Source organism: Eublepharis macularius, chromosome 4 (assembly GCF_028583425.1).
Source record: "Eublepharis macularius isolate TG4126 chromosome 4, MPM_Emac_v1.0, whole genome shotgun sequence".
Lineage (NCBI taxonomy): Eukaryota > Metazoa > Chordata > Lepidosauria > Squamata > Eublepharidae > Eublepharis > Eublepharis macularius.
The window spans coordinates 163399182-163419693 of NC_072793.1; the positions used below are offsets into that span (position 1 = coordinate 163399182).

The 20512-nt window shown below is 47.1% G+C and overlaps 1 protein-coding gene across 2 annotated transcripts in view; it reads right to left on the reverse strand.

Annotated features, from left to right (window-relative positions):
* Positions 1 to 294: 294 nt before the first annotated feature.
* SKIC2 (SKI2 subunit of superkiller complex) overlaps positions 295 to 20512 on the reverse strand; it is a 28919-nt gene continuing 8701 nt past the window's right edge. For both annotated transcript variants that reach the window (XM_054978098.1, XM_054978099.1), the window contains exons 11-29: positions 19489 to 19635; positions 18643 to 18727; positions 17508 to 17614; positions 15850 to 15996; positions 14278 to 14377; positions 11823 to 12035; positions 11111 to 11221; positions 10919 to 11030; positions 10715 to 10833; positions 9790 to 9927; positions 9140 to 9277; positions 7681 to 7785; positions 5911 to 6073; positions 4646 to 4772; positions 3821 to 4031; positions 3289 to 3399; positions 2337 to 2555; positions 1489 to 1629; positions 295 to 615 (exon numbers count right to left, since the gene is read on the reverse strand). In XM_054978098.1, coding sequence (XP_054834073.1) covers positions 415 to 615; positions 1489 to 1629; positions 2337 to 2555; positions 3289 to 3399; positions 3821 to 4031; positions 4646 to 4772; positions 5911 to 6073; positions 7681 to 7785; positions 9140 to 9277; positions 9790 to 9927; positions 10715 to 10833; positions 10919 to 11030; positions 11111 to 11221; positions 11823 to 12035; positions 14278 to 14377; positions 15850 to 15996; positions 17508 to 17614; positions 18643 to 18727; positions 19489 to 19635 — 2695 coding nt within the window. In that variant the 3' untranslated portion in view covers positions 295 to 414. The remainder of the gene's footprint in view (positions 616 to 1488; positions 1630 to 2336; positions 2556 to 3288; positions 3400 to 3820; positions 4032 to 4645; positions 4773 to 5910; positions 6074 to 7680; positions 7786 to 9139; positions 9278 to 9789; positions 9928 to 10714; positions 10834 to 10918; positions 11031 to 11110; positions 11222 to 11822; positions 12036 to 14277; positions 14378 to 15849; positions 15997 to 17507; positions 17615 to 18642; positions 18728 to 19488; positions 19636 to 20512) is intronic.

Genomic DNA, 20512 nt, shown 5'->3' on the forward strand with positions numbered 1-20512 from the left:
TCTTCTCTCCCCGCCTGCCCCCCCCACCCCCCACCCAGTAGCCTGTTGTACAAATGAGACTCATTGATCAGCTGCCAGAAAATACGGCAGGGGCCCTCTCCTGTGGTGTCAGCGACCTGTATTAGGACTGGTGTTATCCAACTTGTTCGTCATGAACCCGGCTTCAGGGGGAGCAGACGGCATCAAATCATTCAGAAACCAAAAGCAAACAAAAGGCCACATTGTGTGAGCAGGCAGGCAACTCTGTTGCAAAGTGGCATTCAAACAAGCAGCCTTCCTCAAGGAGAACACGTCTTTCTTTCTTTATTCCCATGAGAGACACACTGCGACCTCTTAGAGGTCAGGAATTAAGAGGGAGGGGCCCTTGCCCCGTCCCACAGAGATGAGATGCAGAAAGGCAGCCGACCTCCCGCTTCACTGGGTGTAGAGGCTGGCAGCGAAAACGATGTCTCTCTTGATCATGTTGGAGGCAGCCTCCATCTTGGCATGGAGCGTGGGCTCCCCTGTAACCCGGGCCGCGTTGCGCATCTCGCGGCAGGTTTCGTCCAAGCGCTGGATGCAGCGCACGATGATCCCCTCCTGCACATCCGTCAGGCGCGCAATCTCAGCAAACGGCTTGCAAGGGAGGAGGAGCAAGGAGACAACCCGAGCCAGTCAACTGGGAGCCTGTGTTACGTTCCCATCCCCACCTTTCCCAGCACCCTGAGGCTGTCCTGTGAGGTTATTTAGACTAAGTGGGGGCGATTGGCCCAGGATCCCCGGGAGAACATAACTAGTGAGGATCTGAATGCGTGCCTCCCTCAATCCTAGTCTGAAGCTTCAACCATGGTGCCGTGCTGGTTCAGTTTCATCCAAGGCAGGCAGATTGACTGAGTTGGAAGAGGTGCAACAAAACGGTGGAACCCTCCACAGCTCCAACTGCTTTCCTGTTCTACATATATTATCTTGTGTATTTTACTTGTCAAAATACGTATAACCCATTTTTGCTTTGCAGCACAAAAGAACACGTACAAAATGCAATAACATCCTAAGCAATGCCCCCCCCCTCTGCAAAATAACCCCAAACCCCTTGTAATAAAAGTCTGTAAGGGTTTATCCCCCATAATGTGGAAAGGGGGATTGAAGCTGGGGGAATGTGTGGCTTCCCTAAGGCCCTTCAAGCAAGTTCATGACAGAGGTAAGAAGCCTGGTGTACAGCCTGCACTCTCAGCCCATTGCTGAGAGTGCAGCTCCTGACTAAGTGAGAAGCAGCAGCAATAGCAGAGATCCACCCACCCACCCACCCACACACACACACACACACACAGCAAGAGGCCAGGCACAGGCGTGTCCCCCTCCCCTTCAACCTGAATAGACCAGTTGTTCAAAGGAACCAGGCCACCCTCCTACACCAGCTTTCACAGGAGGAAGACGCCGCCTATGGGGGCAAGGGAGGGCTCTCGAACTGGGGGGGAGGAAGGGATTCCGAGATGCAGCTAGGCCCCTTACCATGCCACGGGCCCATTCGTAGACCACCTCCACAAGCCCAAACTTGTACTGCTCCACGAAGTCCTCCACCGACTCCTGCAAGCCACACTTGCGCTGCAGCAGGGCGATCTCTTCCGCTACCGACCGGATGTGCGCAATGCCCTGAAACGGGGAGCGGGACAGAAGTACAGAGGGTGGGGTGAGCTCGGCAGGAGGCTGCAGGTCCCTGCCTGCCCAGTGACTCACTAAGGACTGTCCCTGGAACATACATGGTATTTCCATGTGCACAGTGCCATGCTCTGCCTTGTTTAACGTGCCACATTGGACACTGGGGCTCTGTTCAGACATCAGCTTTGTTTCACATTTCTGCAATCCTGGTCCTGTTGCAATGCTCATTGGATAGCGCATCCTATTGATTTTTATTTATTTCATTTCTACCCCACCTTTCTCCCCAATGAGGACCCAAAGAGGCTTCCGTCATTCTCCCTTCCAGGTTTACATTGCGTAATCTGCCTTGAGTATCATGAGAAAGGTGGACTATGAACCACGTAAATAGAGAGAACAAATGTGATCTGCCGCCTGTTCTCAGTGGGACTGGGAGGTAGGGCATGTGCCTGTGTTAAGCATGCAGCAGGTCAGGTTGGTTGAGCCCCTTGGAAGGAGGAGTACTTAAAAGTCCCACCCACTCTTAATCAGGAAAAGCTTGCTGCTGTTAGAGGAGGAGGAGAAACACAGAAGGGTGATGGCCCCGAGAAAAGAGGTCCTCATCCACGCGCAGAAAATCCATCGCTCAGGACTCGTGGCTGAAATCCGCTCTCTTCTATGGGTCTCCCCCTTCTGTGGCTCCCCAGCTTCAGCCACCGGCTCACCTTCTGGAGGACAGAGGGCAGCTGAGGCTCCACCTGGGTGCGGACCTGGCAGACGGTGCAGCTCAGCAAGGCCACGATCTCTTCCGGCCGCAGGTCGGTCAAGGTGTTGTCCAGCAGCAGCTGGGTCAGCAGCAGCTCGTGATTGCTGATCTGGCGGGCCACGCTCCCTTTGAGCTCCACGGCCCCCCCTTCGTTGATGTAGCCCAAGGTACGCAGGACCTACGGTGACCAACACGGGCGGTGGAAATGGGTGGGGTTTTCTCAGACGAGGGAGTCAGTGAAAACAAAACATGCACACACAGTTTGCAAGGTCCACAAACTGAAACGTTTCTGTGGTCTGAAGTACTAAATAGCTAATTTCCACAACAGCAGAATTTCCACCCAGTGAATTTTTTCCCAGTTGTCTGTGTGGGCTTCTGAACACTGGCTGGCTTTTTCTCAGCACTCTATGGACCAGTTCTAAGAGCTGCTACTGGCCAGGAGGCAAGACTTGGCTGAGGAGCTTTGCACTTGTCCAGTGCCTCATTCATGCTAGTCTGCCACACGTTCAAAGCAGCTACGCAACATCACCAGCATCACCTTTTAGAACTGGGCCTAAGTGAAAGAGGGACTGGGGCACGGGATTCTGGGTGGGGAGAGGATGTAGGGGATGCATAAGAAGGTGCCACCAAAATGGGCAAAAGAAGACTCACAACGAGGCCAAGGGAATCTGGAGAGTGACTGCCCATCAGTACAGACAGGACAGAGCTAGACGGACTGATAGACTCAATATAAGGCAACTTCCAAGTACCAACACCGGCTGTGCAGCTGCTTGGCACGGGGTGGGTGGAGGTTCAAAAGCTCACGGCCGGACGGACTGGGTTGCCCCTGCTCGGTGTTGCCCTCAACCCCACAGCTGGATTAGCTGGCCACGGGACGTTTTGCCCCGCACCGAAATTCAGGAGTCGCTTACCTCGACACGCTGGTGATACTCGGGGAGCAGCATCAAGGACTGGTCGGACAACAAGAACCGCAGCTGATCCAGCTCTTCCTGCACCTGCTGCTGCTCTCGGAACCGTATATACTGGAGAGGGGGAAAGTGTATACAGAGTGTACAGAGAAGTGTACAGAGAAAGGACACCATCCTCATTTTCATGTGGGCAACGGCGTATCAAAAGAGCACAACGGTCTCTTTCTCTGCACAGAGCTGTGGCCAGTTTGGAGCACCAGTGTGGGTTTTTAATATCGCAGTGCCCAGTATTCTCATACTTTAAATTATCTTTGGAACCACGGAACATTTTATTTACAAAAAGGGACACCAAGGATTCGAAGCAGCTGAATTCTGCAATGAATACTATATATTCCAAGCTCATTCGCACACCGGACACACACACTCCTTGACACACACATCCTCGATTCCTCAGCATCACCTGGAGGAAAAGAGCCTCGACGCAACCACGCTCCTTGGCCCCTCCACATTCCCGCTCTGCCTGCCTTGTACTGACCTCCGTGTGGAAGCGGGGGCTGCCCACACACTGGAACTCGGGCAACCTCTCCTCCAGGCGACGTGTCTTCACCATGCCCTCCACCACCTCTATGTTTTTCAGCTGAAGGTCATTCACTGGATCCAAGAGTGGCAGCCCTTCGGGGGAGCCCTCGGCCAAACGCAGAAGCTCCTGGGTGGCCGTGGCTGCCGACGGTCCAGGAGGGTCGTTTCTACAGGCAGCCAGACAGAGCTTATTAAAAAAAAAAACCAGCCCATTGCCTCCTTTCCGCACGGCGACTCCTGAGCCTGCCCGGCCCGCTGCTTTGGATCAGCCCTGATGGCGTTCATGGCCACCCTCTGAAACGATGCCTGCTGCTCACTTAGATGGCTTTTTAAAAGCAAGATGAGGCACATGCTCGGATTCAAACAGGTAGTCTGTGTGACTAGTGGTGACTTCACGTGCACATAAAGCTATCGGTGGAAGGCAGCACTTTTGTCAATTCAGGAATCTCCAGTATGTTTTCAGGTTGTGACTGACTGAAATATCTTCACCAGAGAAAAATGTTTAAATAAATAAATATATGCTCCATGGATCCAGACCCATTTCAACCATGATAAATGTATACGGGAGGGACCTACCCACCACTATACTAGACTGCTGCTCTGGCCACTGCAGAAGGGGATTACTACTTCCACAGAACACAAAATAGGTGACAATCGTCACGTAATTCTACTCGACTCCATTCAACCTTATCTTTGGTGTGGGATGTAATTTAGGCAAGTTCTCCTGCACATGATCCATGGTAGAAAAGTATACGCAGCGCGCAGCACCTCCCCAGCTCACCTGAACCTAGGCATCTGTCGCTTCTTGAAATCATCCAGGATGCGCTCAGCATTGACTCGCAAAGCCTTTGTTGTGATACCTGAAATATTAGCTGGGCCCAGTTTCGTGATGGTATGTCCACAGGGGCCTGGGGAGGGATGGGACAGAAGTGCTAAGCAAGATTCTGTCGGCAGTGGTCCCAGCCCAGAACGAGGAGATGTTTCACACTCATAAAAGAATCTTGGGGACCTTGCCTACCCCACTGGCTTTTCAAAACCTTGACTGAAATGGTGGAAAGCTGCAAGTTTCTAGCTCTCATGGGGCAAGTCCTTCCAGTAATATTTTCAGAAGGCTGCCTAGGTTCAGAGGGTGGTGTCCACCATGAATCCTGAACCTCAGGTCTTCTGACTGCCTCTCTCACTTGCTTCCTTCTCTGAATTCACCAAAGTAAATTTAACACATTGGGCTTTCCAGTTAGTTTTCAATCAATCAATTGATATGGTCTATGACCACCACAAGTCATATAAATACAATTCTAAAAAGATAAAAGAATCGTACAAAAGGAAATACAGTTCTTAAAAAAAGATTAAAATGTAAAAATCTTACCAGGATACACCAGCTGAAAATTTTGAATAGACCAATCAGAATCAGGGATTAAGTTTCTAGATTGTTAAAATTCTTGTTTGGTGCGTAAATTTCCTGGAGGATTTTACAGACAGCACCAAGGAGTTAGTTTTAATGTTTTTTCCCTGGTTTTTGTATGATGTCATTGTATATTTTGTGTACGTTAATCAAGAAACAATATTAAACCATCCGAACATTGCTAATATCTGGTCTTAATGACCACTGTAACTGTTGTTAGCAGTAACAATTATGCTAATGATGTTAACTGGATGGGGTGGGGCCGTGGCTCAGTGGCAGGGCGCCGCTTTGCATGCAGAAGGCCCTCCGGTCCAATCCCCGGCCTCTCCATCTGAAACCCACTGCCAGTCAGCTTTGCGTGTGAAGATGTGTCTCCTAGCAAGTTCCTTTGATATAGCTACAAATACCTTTGTCCTCAATAAACTAAGCTGGCACACATGCTTCTGTGTATTTACTTCAGAGTAAGCCCCAGTGGGATTTACTTCTGTAGAAATACACCTTAAGGTTGGGCAACGTGAGAACTGAGGAGTCCTGGCCTTCTCCCGTCCTAAACACCCTCCACAAAACCCCACCTCTTCGCCATTCGAGAACACCAAATCACACTCTCCCCCCTGCCCCCCCCCACATGAAGGCCTCCCATTTACCCTCTGGGAGGAAGAGCCTGGTGCGCAGGAGATCATCTGGAAGAGGCACTTCTGCAGCAGAGGTGGCGCCGCTCTCTCGGTCTGCAGCCGAGTCTCCTTCAGTGGGGTTCTTCTCACCTATCACCAAAGCGTTGAAGGCTCGGTTGGCTGCGTCAGTAGAAACCTGATGAAATCAGGAAACCGAGAACATCGTTTGGAAGGGGGGCCAAAGGACTGCACGGGTCTGGTCCCAAATTCCAAAAGCAGCGTCACCCGCCCACCGGATTTTTACCCGTCAATTGCAGCATTCCAGACCACATCAGGGCAGGAGCACCACAAGACAAAGCCGGCCGAGGGGCCTTTTGTTTAGGGGGCTCAGATGGAGGCTTAGACAAGCTTATGGGAGATATTTATATCAACAGCCACAATAGCTGAAATGGAGTTTCTGTGAGTGGAGGCATCTGAACAAGAGATGTTAGGAACCAGGGAGGGCTGCTGTCTTTCTGCCCTGCTTGTGAAGCACCTGGCCGGCCTTGTTAGAAACAGGACGCTGCATTTGAGGGGCCCATGGTCTGACCAGACCAGCCACTTGAACCTGAGCAACTGCCTTGTACTATGTCAGGCCATGGGGTAATCAAGGCCAGTACTGACTGGTAGCAGCAGCCTGGGATCTTGGGTAGGGATCCGCCCCATTACCTTACTACCTCTTTCCTTTTTTTAGCTGGGGACTGAACCTGGGACCTTCTGCATGTAAAGCAGAAGCTCCACTACTGAGCCACAGTCCCAGCCATTTAAGTAAGGCTAAGAGCAATTGCACTGATAGACAACTTGGGCTCATGGGCCAAACCATTGGCTATGGAAGGTGAACAAAATCAACAAAACTGCAGTGGCACCTTATATACTACATGTTGCTTGTCTTTCAGGTGACGCTGGACCTCTGTTTTGTTTGTCTACAACAGACTGGCATATTATGCCATTAAAGGTGCTTGACTGGACTTGAACAGACTGGCATCATTAACCCTCGAGAAAACAAAATTAACACCAATCTGATTTGGAGGGGGCGGGGGCAGGTTCCTTCCCATATCAAGAATCCAGCGAAAACCAATGAAACCCTCAACTCTAGCAATAACATTCACTAAGACAGACCAAGGCAATTTTTCTGGTGGACATTAAACTCCACAACAGCTCCTGCTATTCTGGCTCTAACATACGGCTGTTTCTTATGACCTGGAAAGCACGCAAGGCATGGAAAGTTGAACACCACAGAGATTCCTTCTTGGGGCCAAACTGCAGCTGCCTTTGGGCTGGTTTTATTTAGTACACGAAAAGAATTTCCACTTGCATAATTCATGCTACTACAGGAAATTGGGGGGGGCTTTGTTTTGCCAGGTGGAGTGGGTGGACAAGCTGCAATGTTTGTTTCCACAGCCAATGTCACATGATAGATCTCCCCAAATGTCCTACTAATGTAGACTCCAGTTCTCTGATAATTTCAGCATTTATTTTGAAAAGCAAGAATCTCATGTTTAAGCGTCTATTTAGGTTCCAGAAACAGGAAAGGGGCTTTGGATGCTGAGGAGATGGGTTTGATGCCCCATAATTCCACCCATTCCATTCTCAACCCTCCTTGGCCTCTTCCCCCTCTACCTACCCCCATACCACAATCAACCCACCCAACAATTTAAAAGGAAACAACACACAAGAACATGGAACAGGCAGAGAGAATTCTGAAGACTGAACTGAGGTTTCCTCAACATGACATGCAGTCAGCCCCACATCTGCTCCAGTTACCTGCAAGATCACCCCCAGGGCATTCTTGTGCTCTTGGTTTTTCACTACTATCACTCGCCCCACAGAAAGGGCCTTCAGTCCATTCACTGACTCCATTACTCGCCTCTGAAAAAGAAAAAAGGGGGTGGGGAGAGAACAACACAGCTAGGAAACAAGTTGTCTGTGGTTACTCAAGAAGCCCCATCCCCTTCACTCCTCCCACATCAGCCAACCAAACTGGGATACTAAAAAATCCCAGTTTTATTACATGATGCTTCCCTTTAAGTTGATCATTCCTATATTCTCTACAGAAGAGTGGATCCTGGAATCCAACTCCCTAAGCCCACCCTCACCCAGCCTGCTACCTCCTATTCCTCGCAAGGTGCTTCCTATCTAGTACAAGGCTCCATGTTGGAATCAGGAGACCTTCAGCTGCAATTCAAAATGGAAAAGTAAGCCTCTAGTCCACCTTGCCAAAGAGATGAAGACCTAAATATACGACAGCAAAAACAGCAAACAAACGTTTTCCAAGGGGGTACCTTCAGCATCAGAATATGTAGTCCTCACCTAGATGGAGAAGTGGAACCCTGGAGAGCAGAAATCCCACGCATCACCCTGTAAAAAAGGGGGACCTCACTTATCCCCCCTATGCCTTTTCCTCAGTCCTGGACGAAGTCAAGAATCCCAAGGTAAGAGGATCTCTCTCCCTAATCCCAAATTCGTGCTGGGTTGGCTGATCTCCTGCTTTACCGAGCTATTTACCAATTACAGTGCAAAACACAAACACGTTGAACACCTTAATCAACAGAATCCTCGAGACTGTACTGCTGTGGGGGTACGGGATGCTGCAATCTTAAGTTAGCCCACAAACCCAACAACTTCCCATATACAAGAAAAGGAGACTCCAGAGAGAATCTGGAGAAACTGGAATTTAATCAAGAGATTTAATTGTCTTAACCAGAGCTTAAAGCTGAAATGTTCCTTAGCTACCACAGGTGCTGTATTGTTTAGGTGGACTGCCTGATTATCATTTTTACAGTGGCTACAAGCACCTCCCAGGCAGCCGTATCACAAAAAAATACCACTTGCACCGAACTCCACATTTTGCAATTTTCCTCTTTGTGTACATACACACACACACACACACACACACACGTATCCTCCTCCTTTCTACTGACCGTGAATTCACTTCATACATAATGCAAAGCAGGCTCTACCCCACAAAAGCTTTCGCTTCAGTAAAATGGTTACGTCTCTCAAAGTGCCAAAAGACTGCTTATAATTTTATGCCAGGAAGAAATGCTCGTCATTCAGTGCAGGCTTCGGTCCAACATGCCTTGTCTGTGTAGACGGAAGTGTGAGGTCCTCCCATCAGGGTCCCCAAGGTCTATCCTCCACACCAGCCAATCACTGCCAGATCTGAATATTGATGTCCTCCTCCCAACCCCAGGAGAAAAAGCCTGTAACCCATTTCCCATACTTGTATGAGTTCTCTGATCTCCTGTAGTTCTCGGACGACGTAGTAATATTCCTGTAGATCACTCAGCTGTCCTGATGTATCTGCCGCCTCCATCTTGGACAACGTGCAGCTAAGTTGAGCGATCCTATGTTCATAGACCTGGAATGGGAGGAGAATAGAGAGAAACTCTGCAGTGCCAGGCCGGCCACTATCCTACCCATAATACTGCCCGATCTCACTTGACAACAAAATGCAAAACCTTTGAAGGCCCTACTAGGGAGGGCTGGGTACATATACCAATGTGTTTCTTGATTCAATATTATTTAAAGTGGATGTATCTTTTAAAGAGAAAAAAAAGTACTTCACACTTCAGTGCCCCACATTGGCCTACAGAGGAGGCACCAAGCATCATTACCTTTCATTCCCATGATGCTCGGCTCCACACATACCGGTATCCCGCCTCCCTCCCCTTTTCAGCCTTTTTCCTTCCCCCCATACTGAAATTCTTTTGGTTCCAGTGCCCTACAGTTTCCTGATTCTCTTTTCCTCTCCGCCACCCTCAGCCTCCCTCCATCACAGAGACCTTCCTAGTCCTGCCTATTCATATACTGGACTCCACAGCCCTTAGGCCGGATCCAAACGAGTCACCTTCCTTCCCTGAGGTCTCCCACCTTGCTGTCCTTCCGGGCATGGAACTCCGAGAAGCTCCTCTTCATCATGTCCTCCACTCGAAGGGCTTCCACCCTCAACAGGTTAAGGATCATTGTGTACGTCAGGCGGAACTGGGACTGCAACTGCGTTGGTTTGCCCTGCAGAGATAGATAAAAGAGAAAGGAAAACACAGGATCACAGGATGCCCCAGAAGGAAACTCTGACTGGCAGCAGCCCTCCAAGGTCTCAATGAGTGATTCCGCACACGTTGGATAATGCACTTCCAATCCTCTTTATAGATCATTTGGAATGGATTTTTTTGTGTGCGGAACAAATAATCCACCTCAAACGATTGATAAAGTGCATTGAAAGTGCATTATCGAACGTGTGCGGAACTAGACAAAGAAGGGTTTTTCACATTACCTACTACTCAAGATCTTTTAAGTGGAGGGACTGAATTCTGGATGCAAAGCAAAGCAAAGGTTCTACCACTGACTTATGGTCCCTGCTTTTTGCTCCCAGTTCTTACCCCGCAGCCATATCTGAATTCTGGGGCTCGAACGGAGAAATTCATGGCCCCAGATTGGGCTTTGGGCTGAGCAGGCTCAGAGCTTTTGGTGCTTTGGGCACGTGGCGATAGTTCCTCGCCTTACATGGCTTTGAGAAAGGAATTAGACAAATCTATGGAGAACAGATGTATCAATAGCGTTCAGCTAAAACAGATAAATGAAATCTCCCTGTTCAGAGGCAGAGTACCTGTGAATATCAGATGCTGTGAACATGACTCTCTCTGTGAACTCCCAAGGATATTTGGATTAAATGAACTTTTGGTCTGATTTCACAAGACAGTTTTTAAATTCATATGGCACGTAATTTCGTGCTCATGTTCTGATAAAACCATTTGAACACAGCTTAGCTTATGCTGACAAGGATGGCGAATCTCACCAACATCATCCGGTGAAGGTCGGCCATCTCAGGCACTTGATTTTTGCATAGGATGATCACCATCCCAGTGGTATCAAGACCTCGGCGCCCAGCTCTGCCTGCCATTTGGATGTACTCAGCTGTTTGAGACAAGAGACAGGCTCGTCACGTCTCCCGTCATTCAAAATAGCTTTCAATAGACAGATATAGAGCCCTTTTATCTACCTGGCACCAGGTCACGAAAGTTAGCACCGTCGTGTTTGCGGATCGAGTCAAAGACCACAGTCCTTGCTGGCATATTCACCCCCATGGCGAACGTTTCTGTGGCAAACAAGATCTGACAGAGAAAGGTGGTTAAGTTCCTGCCTGCCTCGCACTCTTGCAGGCCTCACCCCAAACAAACTCTGCCAGACCCACCTTGACAAGTCCTTTACTGAACAGCATCTCCACCACTTCCTTGAGGATGGGCAGGATGCCGCTGTGATGCACGCCAATGCCACGCTTTAAGAGGTCCACCATGTGAAGAACCTGAAAGCACAAACCACCAGGTAGTTAAAAGGGAAGGAACAGCCCTGATGTCTTGCCTGCCCATCTCTTGAAGGCCACAAATAGCAATGCTACTCCTCCTTGCCTTTCCAAGGAGCCTACTGCTATTATCATTGGTTTCTCTGCTCCTCTCAGCTGTCCCCGCTGAAAATGCTTCTTGAAAACTCAGGCCACACAACTCTCGTAGCAATGCAGCTTAGTCCCAACTGCCAGCAGGGGAGGTTGCCATACTGAAGACTTTACTCAGGCCTCAGGGGCCATGTTGAAATCTTCTCCTCATGCTTCAGACACATCTAATCCTAAAAAACAAATGACTTGACCAATTCCTCCCTCCTCCCCCCGCCCCACTTCCATTCCACCTCTTGGTAGCCATTTTGTTGAGCCCCACTTGCCTTCCCACATGAGAGAAAGTCCAAATTCCTGGTAGCCAAGCCCATGAGGCATAGCTTTCCACACTTCTAAATATGTCCCGTGAAGGTCATATTTGTGCCAAGAGGCCCATTTCTCATGGCAGCTACCCCATACATCTAAAGTACCACCAGCACCTCAGTTTTGATATTGTCAAGGCTCACATCTCTCTGACCTGAGGCAACTGGCGGTCTGTGCCCTTAAGGCGGGAGATGCATTTCTGGAAGAAGACATGGATCTCGCTTTTCTCAGAAGATGTAGTCAAGTCGACCGTGGTGAGCATGGAGGCATTATCATCACAGCGATTGCGAGAGAAAGTGAAGGCGACCACAGGCAGCTGGTCTTTTTTACGCAGCATGTCAATGAGGGAGAGCCAGATGTTCTTGTCCTGACAGGAATTCCAAGAGACAAAGCTTGCTCAAGGCCTAGACTTGTTGTGAGATGTCTTGGCAACATCTCACTATTAAGAAAGAAGTTCACAGATCTAGCCCCAGTCCCTGCCCCACCCCCTCCTTAACACCCCAAAAGTGAAAGCTGCTAGAACAAACTTCATCCTTGGACAAAGCTCTTTTTAACCTTCTTACTCAGCTAAAGTGGCACAAGTGTGTTCTGAGCAGGTTGCTGGATTATAGCACTGATCAGCAAGCACATATGCCAAGAGGCCATACCATGGTGTCCTGCCTAGTGTTGGACTAGGATCTGAGAAGCCCAGGTTTAAATCCCCACTCTGCCATAGAAACTTGCAAGGTGAGCTTGGGCCAGTCACTGTCAGTCAGCCTAATCTACCTCACAGGATTGCTGTTGTGAGGATAAAGTGGAAGCTGCTTTGGATCCCAATTGGAGAAAAATATGGGATATAAAAATACAGACAGACAGACAGAGGAGAAGCAGCCCAATTAAGACCCCGCTACTTTCTTGTTTCAGCAAATCCCTCTTCTCCACCTGGTCCTTACAGCTTCCTTCCCATGCTTTTCCCTCTCGCATCCCATATGCCATTGCTGCTGCTCCAAGTACAACTAGTACTTAAAACCCAGCTTATAAGCACTCTGCAACAGGCAAATTTAAAGGCTGTCTACCAAATAAGATCCCGTCAGTCAATTATCTGGCCACAGCTCACTGCTGTGTATTTAGCCTCCATAGACCCAGTGACCTTGCAGGACTGTGAAATCCACTTTCTGTTTAAAATTTGCTGCCAGTTTTAAATTGCTTTTAAGCTATATGTTATTTATTGTATATTGTATTGTGTTTTAATCGGGTTGTGATCCACTCTGAGTCTCCATTGTGGGGAGAGCGGACTGTAAGTCTAATAAATAAATAAATGTTCAATGTAAATATCACTGTATCTAACTGCCAAGGGCTGGCCTCTAGGCGGACAATCAAATCTGTGCAATAGGGTAAGTTACAACTGTCCTTTATAATAATAATAAAGTCTAGCCCGCTCATGGAGATTCCTCATGGGACTTTCAAGGCAAGAGATGAGCAGAGGTGGTTTACCAATACCGTCCTCTGCATAGCAAAGCAAACCCTGGTCTTCTTGGTGGTCTCCTATCCAAGTACTAACTAGGGCTGACTCTGCTTAGTTTCCAAGCTCTGACCAGCTCAGGCTAGTCTGGGATATTGCAAATGGGCAGGGAAACTTTAGTTTGCAGAAAAATCTTGCTTTTAATCATGGTGCTGATGGTGGTGGTGGAGGAGGAGGAGAACAACAGCCCTGGAGTTTGAGGCACCATTTGAAGTCGCCACAGTAATTCAAGGAACGGAGTGCTCCCAATTTTCTTTAGGGAAATATGGTTGCCAAATATCGGGAGAAAAAAAGTCTTGCTTGTTTAACAGAGGCTAAATGGAATGTTCACGATTTTCTATTCCTTGGCTCAGTCACCAACCAAAAGGGAGACTGCAATGAAGAAATCTGAAGAAGACAGATTTGTAAGAGCAGCTGTGAGGGAGCTAGAAAGGATCCTTAAAGATAAAAGATGTCTCTCTGGGAACCAAGATCAAGATAATCCAAACCATGGTATTCTCCATTACTATGTAAGGAAGTGAAGAAAACTGACGGGAAGAAAATTGATTAATTTGAAATGTGGTGCTGGAGGAGAGTTTTGTGGATACCATGGATGGCCAAAAAGACAAACAAGTGGTTAATAGATCAAATTAAGCCTAAATTCTTCCCAGAAACTAAAATGACTAAACTAAGGTTATTGCATTTTGGTCCATCATGAGAAGACAAGAGAAGATTCTCTGGAAAGATCAATAATGCTAGAAAAAGTGGAAGGTAGTAGGAAAAGAGGAAGACCCAACATGAGATGGCTTGACTCAATAAAAGAAGCCACATCCTCCAGTTTGTAGGATCTGAGCAAGTCTGTTAATGACAGGACGTTTTGGAGGTCTCTCATTCATAGGATCACCATAGGTTGGAGGCGACTTGACAGCATATAACACAGACACAAATTTACTCCCATATCATGAAAAGCTTCAACTGCCCATTTCCATACCTCAAGCCTCTGTTAAAGGAGCAAGACTTTTTTTCTCCAGGTTGGCAAACCCTACAAAAATTAAGGGTTTTGACTCAGGGAAGGAATTGGGAGAATGCTGTGAAGCAATCTCTGGTCCTAATAAACCTGGAAGCATACCTGCCCTGGCCCAGCTCCTGGGTGCATAGGCTGTTTGGCCCCAAAAGTCTGAGAGTGTTTGCTGGCACGTTCCTTCTTGGCTTCCATGGCATCATAGTACCTGGAAGGAGGAAAAGCAGAAGGTAATTATTAATGGCCTTTCGAGTGTGCAGTTAAAATGCAGACAGCTCTAAGGTGGCTACAATAGTGTAGTCCTTGAGACTCTGTCTGGAGGAGCTTCGGCCATAGTTCTTGTCAAGGTATGCCTGGGATTTGCCACAGGTGGCGGCTCGGATGCTTAAATGGGAAAATAAGTTTCCTCACATAGAAAATTAGCATATCTAGCCTCCTCCCAGACAGGCTATTTTTCTATGTGTATTTGGACTTCTAAAATATATGGAAGAATACTGTGGACCCCCTGCATGCAGTCTGAAGTGGTACAACTCAGACAGACAGTGCCCTTCTCAGAGTGAAAAAGGCCTCAGTTAAGACTACTCATAATGCAGTCCGAACAATTTATAATCTGTTCTTCAACTACAAATATGTATTTGCATTATCATGAACAAAACAAAGAAGATAAAACAAAAAAGGATACTTTGGCTGGTAAAGGGGAGAAAATGTCCCAGAGAAAATGTCCTCCTGATTTTCAGGAGTTTTTAAAGAATCTGAAATTTTAAAAAAGTTTGGTAAGGAACGAAGTAGTGGCAGAAGCAGAAATGAAAGGTAGTAGGTAAGATATAGGCTGGCAAACAGGGCTGGAAATCATGGAATGGGGAAGAAAAAGGACATAGGAAGTCCAGCCACCCTCTGAAAACTTAAGTCTTTTGCTAGACGGCTTGTTTCAAATGTACCACCAGAAAAACTAGAAACCTTCAGTTCAAAGAACGGGATGCCAATTCAGTAAGAGGCATTAGTCGGCTGTGCGGAATTCTAGCAGAATGGTCTGGATGCTGCCCTCTAAAAACCTTCCTTAGCTTGGTGTGAACCAGTTGCCTCAGGAAGAAGGGAGGAGGATGAGTGGACAATCCCATCATTTATCTCCAAACTACAGACAGCCACGTCCTCCATGAGGCTGAGGTCACCCTAACTGTGGAATCCTATATAGTGTTATTTCGGTCCAAACCCACTGATTTCAATTAGCTTAAAACAGACTAGAGCAACTTTACAACGTATGGCATGTTTATGAGAAATCTCTTACATAGCTCACAAGCAAAACATGAGTAAGAGTCTTGAGGGACACCATAAAAATTAGTATTTTTATTCTGCAATAAGCACCTGTGGACTTAAGTCCTCTTCGTCCATTAGGTGCACTTCTTAACTCACAAAAGTTTATCTAGAATTAAAAGATGTCAGTCTTTAAGACTCTGTTTTTTAAAACAAATTTAATACAGCTATGCTTCAGGAATGATTTACAAGGCCAGCTGTACAACCAGGCAAAGTGAAGTGTATCACACTGGATACTATTAGAGGGCAGCAAAGTATTTATTATTGTGCTTTTTACCACCATGATGTGTGTGTGTGCATATGTACACAGCCATCACTTGGATTTCTTGCCGCAGGCACCAAAACACTTGAAATCTTCTCTGCCCTTACCCCTTGGTTAGGAAGCTTCCACGGGCATCAACTAGGAGGAAGAGCTCATTCTGCGTTTTCTGACTGTTGCCGGTGTACAGGTAATGTTCCAGCGGCACAGGACGCTTCAGTGTGCTGATCACATAGATTTTCTTCCGCTTTATCCTCCTGTAGAGAACAAGAAAGCCAACCTCGGTATTTTTGACTGCTGTTTCAGCAAGTCCTATAATTCCTCCACCCCAGCTTCAGGTTCTCAACATTTTATGCTAATGTAATAACAACAACATTCAATTTATATACCGTCCTTCAGGACAACTTAATGCCCACCTAGAGCAGTTTACAAAGTATGTCATTATTATCCCTACAACAAACACCCTGTGAGGTGGGGGGGGGGCTGAGAGAGCTCCTAGAAGCTGTGACTGACCCAAGGTCACCCAGCTGGCTTCAAGTGGAGGAGTGGGGAATCAAACCCGGCTCTCCAGATTAGAGTCCCGCGCTCTTAACCACTACACCAAACTGGCTCTACGCCAAACTGTAGACCAGGCCTCAAGCTAGCATAAAGGCCATTAGATTCCCCTGCAAGGAACCCTGGGAATTATCACCAGGTTTATGTCCATAATTGATGTTAAAGTAATAAAAGCTCAGAATCATGGCAAACTAGCAACCATGAATTTATACAAGTGTATATATATCAGCTTGTTTGAATAAATTATATAGGATTTTGCTGAAGACAGAGGAGGAACTGGGAGCTGTGCAAAGTACAGAATTCACTTCCTTCTTCACTAGATATATTAACAAGCCACCCACATCTACACTAGAGAGACTTTAAAGCAGTTTAGCTGTCATGTGTCCCCCGCAGTGTTAGCTGGGAACTGTAGTTCTGCCAGGGGACTCTAATAGATCACTCTCAGCACCTTCACCAAACTACAATTTTCCCAGGGTTCTTTGGAGGACATCATAGCTGCTAAGACTGGTTTATTAACAGCAACAAAAACATTCCATAATAGCTAACACCTAGAGAGTTCATATGATCAAAACGTTTCATTAAATGCTACTTCAGTATTCTTCATTATAACCCTGACATACAGATCTGGTTTATTATCCTCCATATATTACGTCTGAGAGGGAGTTAGGATTGAAGACTGAGAGTCTGTGGCTCTCCTAAGGCCACTATATAAACCAATGGCACTGTTGGATTAGACCAAAGGTCCGTCTAGTCTAGTGTCCTGCTTCCCATTCACCAACAACATACCCTCAGAAAGCCTACGAAGCAATATCCGGAGGCCAAACTCTCCTCCCATACTATTTCTTCCTAGCAATTAATATTCAGAGGAACACTGCTCCTAATTACAGAGGTTCCAAGTACCTATCAAGATCCATCAGTAGATGAAACTCTATGAATCTGACTCATTTTCATTTGAAGTCAACACTACTGGTCATGACGACTAGATCTCATAGCAGTAAAACAGCAGAGATCTAGGTCTGAAACAAGAGGTCCACTGGAGACTTTCCAGTTCATTCTCCTCACGCTCTAACCGCAGGAGGTGGTAGGACACAGGGGTTGCAATTCAGACTCCGCATGCTCATATTCCACTCGAAAGGTTTTCGTACGAGCTGTCCCCCTCCATTTCCCTATGTCTCCTCTCCTCCCTTTCTCTGACCTAGTGGGCTCTGCTTACCCAATCCAGTCAGCAAACTCCAGGGTGTTGGGGACAGTGGCACTCAGCAAAATTATGTTCACGTGGTCCGGCAGCATGATGAGGACCTCTTCCCAGACAACGCCACGCTACAAAATAAGGAAGAAGCTGAGAAACTGAGGTGGGGAATGAAGCAAAGGCCCAACCAAGGAAACACAAAACAAAACTCTGAGTTCAGAACACACCAATTTAAACACTCCCAGGACTTCAGCTAGCAAACCATTTCTTCTACTGAGGTACTTCCAGACAATATAATGCAAACTGAGAGGGGTGGGGGCGGAATCAGTTCAGTAGCCTTGCTTAAGGTTCAAGTTAAATCACTGACATTTCTGTTCAAAAAATTAATACAACAAAACACCCTAGAAAAACAAAACCTGCAGAGCCTCGTTCTAAGATATTGGAAAGCAGCTAGTCTGGATAAAGCAGCCCTTTTAAGCCAGTCTCCTTGTTCAGAAATAGATACAGCCAGGGCTTTTTTTCTGGGAAAAGAGGTGGCGGAACTCAGTGGGTTGCCCTCAGAGAAAATGGTCACATGGCTGGTGGCCCTGCCCCCTGATCTCCAGACAGAGGGGAGTTTAGATTGCCCTCTGCACCGCTCAGCGGCGCAGAGGGCAATCTCAACTCCCCTCTGTCTGGAGATCAGGGGGCGGGGCCACCAGCCATGTGATCATTTTCAAGAGGTTCCGGAACTCCGTTCCCCCGCATTCCAGCTGAAAAAAAGCCCTGGACACAGCCCTTTCTGGATCACTTCAGATTGGCATGAGGCAGCAATCAACCTCCAACCTGAAAAAAAACTCCCTTCAACGCAGAAAACTGACTTCAGAGAGAAGGCTAAGCTAAAACCTTTTCTGCCTGAGGTGCTCATTTTCTAAGAGGACGACACCTATTTCTATGGTTCTTTACAATTATATTAATTATTTTGTCGTCATAATGACCCAGAGAGGGATGGGCATTCATACTCTCATTTTACAGGCCTGGAATGAAGGCATGCACAGTTTACCCAGATCCACCATCAGAGTCATTGCAAACCCAGTTCTCCACAGCCCCAAGTCTATGAGGTCGTCCGTCAGACCACGCTAGCTCTCCCCCTCATCCTGTTTTGCAACTCTGCTCTCACCTCAGAGTCGTTGATGTAATGCACCTCATCAAAGATCACCCACTCCAAGTCTCTGAGGACGTCTGATCCATTATAAAGCATAGACCTGAAGTAAAAAAGTAAGTAAGTAAGAAGTTAAAAAAAGAGGACGTAACAGAACAAGGATTGATCCTACCAGATTGGGGGCATCAACCAGCGGGAAGCAATTTAAAAATGGTTAATATTTTTAACACAGGAGTAGGCTGCCATTTGGATATTCCACTGATTTAGGTATTTGAGCACCCAAATCTATTTATAACATATTTATACCTTACCAGGGCTTTTTTTCCGGGAAAAGAGGCGGTGGAACTCAGTGGGTTGCCCTCGGAGAAAATGGTCACATGGTCGGTGGCCCTGCCCTCTGATCTCCAGACAGAGGGGAGTTGAGATCTCAACTCCCCTCTGTCTGGAGATCAGGGGGCGGGGCCACCGGCCATGTGACCATTTTCAAGAGGTTCCGGAACTCCGTTCCACCGCGTTCCTGCTGAAAAAAAGCCCTGTACCTTACTATCTGCATTTAGAAATTCAAAAGCATAAAATGCAATAAATCCTCAAATAACTCCCTGACAAAAAAAAAAGGCAGCAGCCTATGGAGGCCCACATGGAACACGTGTACCTAGAAACCTGCTTCTTTTCTTAAAGAAAAGCTGAAATTCTCAAAACACTGAATTCCATACCCCAATATAATAAATCTGCAGAATGCACATGGCATTTTAAACATAGATTCTTACAAAAGAAGACACGAGGCCTACAGCCCTGCCAGTTTGGCCAAGAGCCCTCTTGCTTGAGCCACAGCCTGTCTGCCCCCTCCATTACCACAGTCCTCACCGGAGAATTTCCGTTGTCATGATGAGGCAGGAGGCATCTGGATGCAGCTGGACATCCCCCGTCAACAGCCCAACATCCCCAAAGGTGTTCTTGAAATCCCGGAACTTCTGGTTGGAGAGAGCTTTGATCGGGGAAGTGTAAATGGTGCTGTGAGGAAAACAAGGAGGCAGAAAAGAAAGTTAGAAGCCTAGCAAGGCAAGATCTTTGGTTGCGAGGAAACACGCATATACATTTGCTCGTCTAGGCAGACATATGAGGCAGGTTCCATTTCAAGCGTAAGCAAGATTCTTCTAAAAGCAACACAACGCAAAAAATTATTAAAAACCACAAATTATCAAACACACACATAGAGAGAAAAAAAGCACTCTAAAGAAGGATAATCACAATAGTTGATCCAATCTATAAGGAAACCCCACTTACTCGACCACTAACCACTGCTTCTTCTGCCTTTAAGGATGGTATTAAGCTGGTTTTTATCCATTTCAGTCACTTTCCACCAGTTCTGATATTTAAAGGAGTTCTTTACATCTCTGGTGTTTAGCGATCATAATTTAAACAGTAGGTTCTTAATATGCATTTTATATCAGTCAATAATCCCACAAGCAGGGTCAGTTTTCTGATAATGACCTACTACAGAAAGACAGCTTGGCATAACGGATTATGTGCTGGCCTAGGACCAGAGAGACCTGGTTAAAATCCCTACTCTGCCATGGAAGCTTGATGGAGGAGCTTGGTCAGTCACACACACTCAACCCAACCTACCTCAAAGCCCTGTTGAGAGGATAAAGCGGGGGCAGGGGGGATACTTTGTATACCACCTTGAGTTCTTAGGAGGCAGGTTGGGCTGAAAATGTGAAATAATATCCTAGCAACCATTCAGTGAGGCAGATCACTGGTCAGCCAAGGTCAGTATTGCCTACTCTGACTGGCAGCAGCTCTTCAGGATTTCAGGCAAAGGTTTTTCACATCACCTGGTACCTGATCTTTTAAACTGGAGATGTCAGGGCTTGAATCTGGGACCTTG